At 33.1% G+C, this 11,476-nt stretch overlaps 1 protein-coding gene across 1 annotated transcript; it reads right to left on the bottom strand.

Moving 5' to 3' along the window:
• Positions 1-240: 240 nt before the first annotated feature.
• Positions 241-6,621, bottom strand: LOC139871205 (uncharacterized). The gene is made up of 21 exons (XM_071858941.1): positions 6,574-6,621; positions 5,550-6,092; positions 5,173-5,360; positions 5,000-5,086; positions 4,790-4,924; positions 4,600-4,721; positions 4,357-4,521; positions 4,169-4,274; positions 3,961-4,066; positions 3,744-3,854; positions 3,508-3,671; positions 3,304-3,421; positions 2,989-3,213; positions 2,715-2,905; positions 1,787-1,954; positions 1,458-1,701; positions 1,222-1,380; positions 919-1,125; positions 636-830; positions 479-550; positions 241-396 (listed from the first exon to the last, which is right to left on the bottom strand). Exons 1-21 carry the CDS (start codon positions 6,619-6,621, stop codon positions 241-243), a joined length of 3,510 nt encoding a protein of 1,169 aa, XP_071715042.1.
• Between the last annotated feature and the right edge of the window lie 4,855 nt (positions 6,622-11,476).

Genomic DNA, 11,476 nt, shown 5'->3' with positions numbered 1-11,476 from the left:
ATATGATTATGATTACGTTCCGCGTTTAAAAACTGTTTGGGTTAGTTTTGACCCGTTTCTTACCTATTTCATTTATAATCCAATATTCGAAGTTTACCTGTCAGATCTGTAATTGTAAATCAAGTCAACCAGTTAACGATCAATTTATTATTCTTCATATGAAGATGATTTCTTTACAAAAGAATTGGCTATATATAAAATGAATAAATGCAATTTTACACAAAGTATACATGTAGTTATTTAATAGAAATAAGTAGAGGTGTCTGCTGCATTGTTAGTATCCCTGCAAAGAATGGATCGAGCTTCAACGATCGATCGAGGTGGTTCAACATCTTTCTCAAGTAACGCGTTCCCTTGCAATCGTTGCATCTGGGAAGCAAACGTATCATCCAAAATCTACAAAACAAACCATATCACGTCGCTTTAAAATCAATATTCATATACCAAAAAAAAAAAAAACTAAGTACAAAAAACTTACACCAAGAGCATAATAAGATCCGTTGTACCATACGCGATTTTCCTTTCTACCCTCCAAAAACTTCAGCACAATCTACATGTCATACATATAAACGCATCAGAACACGCTCTTTTTAATTGCATATAAAAAGATTATTATAAAATATTAACTCAATCACCTGTCCCATTTTGTCCCATAAACCACGAGAACTCGCAATGAATATTTGATTCGTAAAAACCTCATGCAAATTCGAAACAGAGACCACTATCTGTGAACATAAAAACTGCATCCGCTCGCGAATTTCATTCTCTCCGTCTGATTCCTTTGTTTCCTCCAAAATTCTTTGAAGTCGCGTGCTACGATTTGATTGAATCTGTAAATTATTCATTACTCATTAGCCTTAAGCAAAAATAATAAAAAAATTTAATAAATCCTTAATATGCACTCCAATGATTACTTACATTACTAGTGAGCTTGACAACCACAGCCTGCAAGTAGATTTTGTACTTTGTTCTTAACAAAACGGTAACCGCATTCATTTGCTCTCCGTAAGTTGACTTTTTATCGCCGCTTACAGGAAGATACGATATCCATGACTTCAATTTTTCTTCGATTCTACAATGTAAAACATCGACGATTCTCTTGATTGTGTTAAGAAACGTTCCCAGCTGCCATATAGAAAAAAAAAGTTATTAACTATTTAATTAAGTCAAATTTGTTTATTTATTTATTTATTGAAACTGTTTAAAGTAGAAATCTCTCACCTGATTAGGAACGGAATATGGAGCGTTTGATTGTCGTCTTGTTAATTTCTGAACTTGAATCCCAAGCCTTTTCGGAATGCTATCTTTCAACGGTGTCAAAATATCGGTATACTGTCTTTCGAGTGCCTTCACGATTGCTCTTTCCACGTTTGCAACAGCCTTCAGTTATGAACAAAAAAACATTTAGCATTAAAAAAAAGTTTTGGAATCGATGTATAGATACCATTATAACTTACATTTTCCAAGATCGAAGTATACTGCGGCCATCGATTAATCACAACTTCATACTCACCCAACATTTCTTTAATTTTATCGTACAACTCTTCAGCAAACGGTGAAGTAGAATAGTTTGTGATTACTCCTGCCCATGGTACCTTTTCGGCCTTGCATAAATCAAGTAAGCATAATTGCATATCTTCGACCCAAACCATAATATAATTATGGTATAAGTTTCTCGAGTCTACAGCACCTTGAGATACACTGAAACGTAGACCAACAACTTTTATTTAATTCACAGACGTATAATTTTCGTTAAGATAACGAAATGAAGTATTATATAACAAACCTGATGTTCCATGACTCGAGATTCCTTTCGAAGTCAGCAGTTGCGATAAGAAGTTCGTTTACGTGATGCTGTGGGCTCGAAGGCGGCCACACAGATAGAAATCCTTTTAACCGTTTGCATAATTCACTGCTGTAAACTTCTGCCGTGATGCTTGAAAGATCAATCGAGCTGTAAAACGTAAAGGAAAAATGTCCAAATCAATATGGTGAGATATTTAGAATTTCTAACAACATATGCAGATTTCATTGACTTAACCAATTTTTTCATCTTTAACACTACAAATGAGAGATGTAAAAATGGGTCGGGATCGGGAAGTCCAGTTTTTCAACAAGTCATGTCAAGAACACAAAGTCAACAAAAGTCAAAACTTGCAAAAAGTCCACTTTTTCAAAGGAGCTATATCAATTGTACGTGTTTTTAGAAATCCAACAATTTCGATTTGTCTCAAATCATCCCAAGATCACAAATATTTCATCAACTTTTCAGTTTCACAGAAATTTGGTCAAAACCCAAAAGTCAATGAAAGTCAACTGGCTGATTCTTGAATTTTTGAAGATAATAAGTCATTCAAATCCGTAGGTAACATTTATACCTCATCCTTAACAAGTAAATCAGCAAAAATTCTAATTCGTAGGTAATGTTCAGATAGGTTTAGTATGAAACAATTATTTTAATATGGGTCAAAACGTCCCAGATTGGGTTGACAAGCTCATACTTGTATCCATTTTTCTAAAGATATCAAAAGTTTGATCTAACAATTTAAATTCGTGAATTAAACGGTTTGGAGAGTTGTATGCATTTAATATAGACTTTGAGCAATTTTTACCCATTTGACCCGTTTCCTTATACATAACCTTAACCATACAAGATAAAATAACGAGGCCAAAGAAGCCTACATTGTACTGAACTTAAACATTTTTTCGTTTACCTTGGTAGTATGTGCTGGTTATGTATCTTGATATCTGTCTTTATTTCATCACTCAAAGTAATGCACAAGTTTTTCATTTTCAAATAAGCCGTAGTAATTGCAATAGAATCCATAAGGAATCCGTCACTGTTGCTCGCCACAAACTCGTCTGTGTCCACCATGTGCTTCCTGCATCGCTTTCGTGCTGCCGCCTGAAAAACACACAACTTTCTAAATTTAAAAAGTTACCCAACAATACCCTATCAATATTAACCCAAAATATACATATACATACCTGTAAGTAGCTGGTCAACAAAGCCTGTCCATCTGGCGAAAGAATATCGTGAATAAGCGTATATAATTGAACAGCTGGAGCTAATGCTGGTGCAGCGGTTTCTGGAATTGGACTTAAAACGTCTGATAAACCCGTAGCTGAATTTTCGTCTAACGACTTGTAATTTTGAAAAGAGATTGCAAGTAGACTCTCCACTTGTGTTTCACAGTCCAATAACAAGCTTTTCTGCAAGTATTGAAAATAAAATATAACAAATTATACAAATTGAAAAGGTTCATGGATTAAATCGAATACTAAGTATTATTAGATTTTCACCTCTTGTCTTGTTAATCTTCTTTCGGTTCTAGCTTTCATTACAGGTACAAGTAGTTCGTAAATTAGCTCTAAGCAATCTTTTATTGGTGTCGCAACGTTCATCACATGAGAAAGATACCTAAAATACATTTCGAATGACATGATTTAAATGTTCTGCCACTAAAGTCACATTAAAGTTTCATCGTTTATAATAAATTTGAGTACCTGAGTTTAGTGTACGACTCTGAAACTCCATAATAATCAGAAAACTCAGTCAACAACCATTTCCACGGGTCAACTACCCACAAGTTACGTGCGTGGAAACATTGTGCACGCATGGCAGCCTCCAACAGTAGATCATATGCGAGTGTTTCCACAACAGGTCCACACTGTTAACATATTTTATAATTATTTAATAAACAAAAATGGAACATTAAGTGATAGTTAACATTTGTAACAACCTTAAGGGATGCAGTTTCATCAGACGTAATTGTACTAGTGATCGAAAGCTGCGCCTTTCCAATGCATTCGTTGTCTTCATGATAAATCGGCCACCATTTTACTCTATCATTCTGCATACCATTAAATTATTATTAATTATATTATACTCCGTATATCACACTTATTTATATCATTATATCATCATCATATGAATAGTATATAACCGAAAAAACTTACAGGATTATCGTGTAGGAATGAAACGGGAATAACTGCTCGACCCTGAATAATTCTCTTTTCGCCCTGCACTTCTAGCAGGAGCGCATCACCTTGATTTTCCGGGAAACTAATGTGACATACAAAAATTAATTAAAAAAAACTTTTTTAATTTATTTGTAGGACCAAAAAGTTTAATTTTTTTTTTTTTTTTACTTCAACGTTGACTTACAAATCATGTGAATCACCAGTTCCTGGCCTCAAGCAAATGCCAATAGATGTATCAGTTTCTGTAAGTTCTTGAGAACTTTTAAGGCGCAATAAGCACGTTACAGGTTCTGCAACATGACATCATTTTGTTAATTCCTATTTCTATATTAATTTATTTTGTAATTTAAATATTAAAAATTTAAAACGAACCTTCGCACGGTAGTGAAAATGAAGAGAGACCTAGTTTGTTAATTTTGTTTATTACAACGGAAGAAACATGTCGAATGTACTCAACTCCTGCTTGTACATATATTGCACTTTGTTGCGAGTACGTGTCCTTAAGTTTTCGTTGTGGAATGATTCTTACTTTTCTCACTGCCAAATCATACACAAATTTTAACAAAATTTTATATAAATTTCTTTTCTTGATATAAAGTTTAAAGTTGACCGTACCTTCGACCCGGATTTTTCCAATCACTTTCTTTACTTTCAAGGAGCATTCTTTATCCGAATTCTCATTACCACTACTTTCTACTGGTTTGAAGCCACGAGGTTGCAACAATAACTTGTGTAGTCTGTAAAAAAAAACAGACTCTTTTAAGATCTTTACAATATAAAAAAGGAAAACAATAAGGTAACATACCCAAAGGCACTGCGTAAAAGCCGGCATTCATCACTTAAAAAGACGGGTGCTTCTGTACATCCTCGGGCCCACGCGTTTAGGCATAAACGGAAGCATGCATCATAAGTGATCAAAGTTTGCCATGGATTTTTAGCACTGCCAAAATTTGTTAAATGAAATCAAATTATGCATCATAAGTGATTAAAATAATTGGCCAAATGGATTTAGTACCTGTTGTAATAAGTTGTATGATCTAGTAAATTTGTTTCCAAACTAGGCATTGCCTTTTCTGTCTTTTCAAGAACAGCTTCATTTTCCCTGTGCATTAAATGATTACGTTTATAAAAAAAGTTATTGTTACAAAATAAACATTAATAAGGAAAAGCACATGCTACGAATTTAACCTGTCATCATGAGCAAGTTCATCATCACCAACGATTTTTTCGGGCATATTTACTTCATAATGTGATTGCTCAATTCCTGAAAACCGTGAAGAATCTTTACTTATTTCTTCTTGATCTTCGAGAATGTGTCCTACTTCTTCGAAAATCGGAGGTGCACTTGGCGTTCCTAATTCTGCTGTCGGGGTACCCTACATTCATCATAAAGCCAAGAAATTTGAATTCAGTAAATGTAAAATTGCATAAAAATGTAACCACTTTTCGCCCATTAAGTAACCAACTCTTAAATATTTGCTAAAGGTGTTAACTTTTTCTTATGTGGCATTTAAAAACCAAAAAACAGTAACTTTGGAAGCTTATCTTTAAAAACAAAAACCTACATAGGCACTATGAGGTTGTAACATCTCACGCAAACGACTAGCAGCTGAAATCGAACTCGGTTGCGTGCTTGCACCACCATGCCATCCCGTTTCCGTAAATTTTCTAGTCTTTCGAGGAACTTTAACACAAAGATCCTGTTTTATTGTCCCTTTATTCAAAGTTGACCTAATAGGTCCATTTAGTACAGAAGGCATTTCAACTGGATTAACATCACAAATTTCTTCATTAAACTCTTCTTCTTCAGAATACGTGCAGTCCATATCGTCCGAAGCTGACCCCACACTCTCATCATGATCATCATAATCATCACCATCATGATCATTTAGATCATCGTCATCTTCATAATCAAACTCATTGTAACTCTTTGGCTCAAGACTATGAGATCCAAGCAGGCTCGAATGGAATTTAAGTGGTGGCAATACATTAGAGGATTTATAAGTTGTCGTATTTAATGAAAGGGGTGATTTAGGAAACAAGTATTCATGATCAATTGCAGTCTCTCGTAAAGGCGACCGAACTTGAACTTGTTCCTTTTCTGATCCCTGCTAGTTACCACAATCATTGTTATAAACAAAACATTCAACAATTACATTAATTATGAACATGGTATTCAAGAACCATTTTTGTAATGGAAAAGTACCAAAAAAAGCCCTAATTTTTTAGGCATTTGATCCAGAATAAAAAAAAGAAAGAAGTCATTATACAAGCAATATACATATAAATTCAACGTGCAGAACATTTTTCAATCAGTTTTTAAACCCTAATATACAAAATAAACCACACATCTACACACACATATAGGGGATATGCAAATTATCAATAACCACTACGAAATTATAGAAATTCATATGGGTATATAATCAAGAATCAAGAATTTGTTTCTCTGATTCTGATCCCTGTTACACAATACTAACATTCAAGATTCAAACTTTTTTTGTACTAAACTATATTTGCCCTAAAAAAATCATCTTACCTAAACGATAAATTCAAGAAATGAAATTAAATTATCAAGAATCACAATACCTGCTTTACCCAATTCAGCGCACGCTCATCTAACCCTTCTGTAAACATTTTTACAACAAAAAAAATGATAATAATAGGATGATGAAATTTCTGAAGAAGAATTAATAGAAAATTTGTGATGTGTGTTATGTTTAAGCAGGTGAGTATGTATGATTGTTGATGTAAGAGAGATGGGAGAGGAAGACAAAAAGTGAAGAGCGTATGAGGTTGTAACGGCTAGTTTGACAAAACAGGCTTCGTTAATTAGTTGCTTATTCTAGATCTCCAAATTTCAATTCTAACCTCTAAATTTTCGGATTTGACACCGACACCCTTGATTATTACGGAGTACTAGTTTATTTTTGTTTTTTATTTATTGTATTTATTTAGTAGATAGTAGATTAGTAGATAGTAATAGATACATTTTTTAGATAATTCAATATCAATATCAATATCAATATCAATATCAATATCAATATCAATATTCAATAATTGAATCAAAACCGTTTATCTGACTCGAGACCCAAGAAAAAATCAATTGTATTGGATTCTGTTTAGAAAATTTGAATTCCTTAGAGCAAGAGGTGTTCGTGTCTATTTTTCGGTGTTCATTTTAATGTCAAAAATGAACCTTGAAATTAATTAAAGTCGGGTGTCGTTCGGTACTCATTTCGTTGTCCATTTCAAGGTCGAATATAACGTGGACCAAATAAAAAAAGAATAATTTAATATATATATATATATATATATATATATATATATATATATATATATATATATATATATATATATTAAATTATTCTTTTTTTATTTGGTAGGATCAAGAGGGAAGTAACCAATCGGGGCAAAGCGGGGGAAGCAAAATCTTTTTTTTTGTTTCGTTTTTTGAAAAAACTTTGTTCACGAACATTATAGATTGGATGAAAATATGAACATTTAATAAAGACACTTTGTGATAAATGTTTTTATTTTGGCGGAAAAACGCTCGGAGAACTAATATATAACAATTATCGTGTTTTTCGAGCGTATGTTGAGGTTTTAGATATTAAGGTTTAGATATTAGGGTTTATAGGGTTTAAATATTAGGATTTAGAAATTTAGGGTTTAGATTTAGGGTTTAGATTTAGGATTTAGATTGAGTTTTTAACACGAACGATTTAGAGTTTAGGGTTTAGGGTTTGGTGTTTTGGGTTTAGGGTTTGGTGTTTTGGGTTTATGGGTTTGGTGTTTTGGGTTTATGGAATAAACCCAAAACACCAAACCCTAAGCCCTAAACTATAAATCGGGCTAAATTTTACTTCACAAAACATGGAAAAAAAAACGTTAACATTCTTCACGAACAATATTATCTTGAATGTTATTTTTGTCGATTGTGTTTTTCGCCTAAATAATAACATTCATCACGAAGTGTCTTTTCTAAATGTTCATATTTTCGTGTGATCTTGATGCCTGAAAAAAAATTAAAAAAAAACCAATTTTTTTTTTTGCTTCCCCCCATATAACACCCCAACTTTTTTGATTATTTTTATAAGAACGAACTTGAAACTTAGGCAGTCCAACTCAAACATGTTCGGTTAGAAAACTGAAACTAATTAAAATAATGAAATGGGTAACGAGGTTACCTAAACAAACGATCATGGCTCGTCATCATCAATAAAAATTTAACGAAGGACTAACGCGAATAAAATGTGCGGGGACTAAAGTGCACATTAATTAAAATGATAAAAATAATATATATATATATATATATATATATAAATATATATATATATATATATATACATATATATATATATATATATATATATATATATATATATATATATATATATATATATATATATATATATATATATATATATATATATATATATATATATATAAATTGATCATGCATATTTTAACCGTGGGGTTTAATATGCCTGCTCAATACATAAAGAGGGGTTTAAGGATCTTAGAACGTGGCTCTCCGGTCCGGCTACCGTGAATAACCCTGGCCGACATGATGATGTCGGCGGGGTGGCCAAGTGATTAAGTCCACCTCCGATAACGGACGTCGATCAAGAGGCCCCAAATAAGGTCGTAGGTACTAGCTTACAAAAGACTAACCTGTTAACCTTGAAAAGATGCTGAATGATGCTGTTTTACGTAATGTGTATCGTATGTGATGGTTACGTAATGTGCCGTGTCCGGTGAATGATGATTAGGGTTTGTATTTATAGGCAAACCCTAATTCTAGAACCGTCCCAGATCATGATAATCTCATCCATAACTGACTCCCCCGAATCACGGATATAATTATGGAAAAGAAATTTACTTGACAGCTAAGCAACCGCTGTACCGAGAACAAAGGAATCAGATACAATCCGCATACCGCATAGCGCACACAAGCACACGCAACCAGATCCACCCAGCCTTGAGTGCGCATTGCGCCTTCGAAACGCTGTAAAAAATCATCTGGATTGGTCAGACCATTGTAAGTACCCAACGTGCTAGGTATCTTTGGTGCTGATGGAAACGGGTATGCGGATATATGCGGAGGAAACTTGTCAAAGGTAGTCGGTAGCTCGAAGGGTGGTTTAACAGGATCCCCTTTCAAGTTTGCAAAGAAACGCTTCATCATGTCCTGAACAAAGTCAGGTTGTGAAAATAAGTGAACCATATCAGGAGGTGCGGCCTGCATGAATTGACTTGCAAGATTTGCCTGCCCTTGAACATTTTGTCAAGGTTAACCCTGCGTCTGCGGATATAACCAAGGCTGCTGCGTTGGAAAAGAGGGATAACTTGAAGACGCAGAGTACACAGGTGGCTGTAAAGGAAGCGAAACCTGTGGCGCAGATATCTGCGAAACTTGAGGATACACACTTAAAAGCCCAACTGTATGCGCTGTGCTTTGCTGCTGCGCTGTTATCGGCGCCCAATGAGAGTTTGTGATAGTGCTCCAAATGAACATATATTTAGTAGCAATATCGTTCCAATATGTAAAGTTTTTAAATGTAATTTCCTTATTTTTAGTTGTAATAGTTAAATAAATAAGTGCGAAGACGAAAGACGCAAATCGCTCGAAAATGAAGATTTAAAGACAAAAACAAAGATTTGAAAGACCAAAACGTCCAAAAAGCTCAAATGTACAAGATACAATTAAAAAGGTTCAAATTATTGATGAAGAACGTCTAAAAATGACAAGAGTACAAGTTACAAAACGCAAAGTACACGATATAAAATAGTACGCAAGGACGTTCGAAAATCCGGAACCGAGGCATGAACCAACTTTCAGCGCTCGACGCAACGGTGTAAAAATTACGAGTCAACTATGCACAAGAATAAAATATAATATTTAAATAATTCATAATAAGAATAATATTAAATAATAAAAAGTTGTTAATTGAGCATAGTTCAGGGGTCGTAAATGAAAATTCAATTTCTAATTTCGCCTATAAAGGCTATGTAACGATCTATGTAACGATAAATTGAGGAAGAACTTTTCTATCTTTTTTTTTATCCGATCAAATATCTATATCAATTATCAATATCTATATTCTATATCCCTATCATAATGTTAACTTAATAAGATATAACAATAATCTTAATTTTAATTTTAAATTATGATAATAATAAGATTTATGATAGAGATCGTTTGAGTGTGTAAGTCGAAATTCTGTCCGTGTAACGCTACGCTATTTTTAATCATTGTAAGTTATGTTCAACCTTTTTACATTAATGTCTCGTAGCTAAGTTATTATTATGCTTATTTAAAACGAAGTAATCATGATGATGGGCTAATTACTAAAATTGGGTAATTGGGCTTTGTACCATAATTAAGGTTTGGGCAAAAGACCGACACTTGTGGAAATTGAACTATTGACTATTAATAGATGGGGGGTATTGTCTAATTGAGTGACAACTCATTGGAGTCTGTCGAACCTATCTTCAAATTAATTAACCTAATAATTAATAATGATTATGGTTGTCCTATTTAGTGATGTTCATATGGAATCTGTTATAATCATTTAATTAATCAATTGGGTTGGGTAATTGATTATTCATTCTGATCAAGTGGATGAATTCATATTCATAAACTAATTAAAACAGGGGTGGATTACATACAGTGATAACTGGTGTAATTGTTGACAGAAGTGATAACTGCGTCACAGTTTAAATCCTTAATCAGTTGGAATATTTGACTTCGGGTATAAGGGTAATTTGACGAGGATACTCGCACTTTATATTTATGACCGATGGACTATTATGGACAAAAACCAGATAGACGTATCAAATAAACCAGGACAAAGGACAATTAACCCATGGTAATAAATTAAAATCAACACGTCAAACATCATGATTACGGAAGTTTAAATAAGCATAATTCTTTTATTATATTTCTCATCGTATCTTTATTTACTGTCATTTTATTACTCGCAATTTTATTTACTGTCATTTTATTTATTGTCATTATTTTACGCACTTTAATTATCGTCATTTATCTTTACGCTTAAAATATAGAATCGACAAACCGGTCATTAAACGGTAAAACCCCCCTTTTATAATAATATTACTACTTATATAATTATATATATTTTGTATAAATATAGTTAAAAATATAGTAAGTATCACCAGCTCCCTGTGGAACGAACCGGACTTACTAAAAACTACACTACTCTACGATTAGGTACACTGCCTATAGTGTTGTAGCAAGGTTTAGGTATATCCCATCCGTAAATTAATAAAACTTGTGTCATATTTTGTAGTATTTTGTATTAAAAATAATACTATTTCGTACCCTCACGCTACATCATCAAGTTTTTGGCGCCGCTGCCGGGGACTCGGCGAAACACTATATTTTTAATTTATATTTGAAAAAAAAAAAAAAAAAAAAAAATTTCTGTAAAAAAAAAAAAAAAACGTAAAAAAAAAAAAAAAAAAA

Source organism: Rutidosis leptorrhynchoides, chromosome 10, assembly GCF_046630445.1.
Source record: "Rutidosis leptorrhynchoides isolate AG116_Rl617_1_P2 chromosome 10, CSIRO_AGI_Rlap_v1, whole genome shotgun sequence".
In the NCBI taxonomy this organism is placed as follows: Eukaryota; Viridiplantae; Streptophyta; class Magnoliopsida; order Asterales; family Asteraceae; genus Rutidosis; species Rutidosis leptorrhynchoides.
The sequence above is the reverse complement of the archived record's forward strand: the minus strand, read 5'-3'. Positions and strand labels throughout refer to the sequence as shown.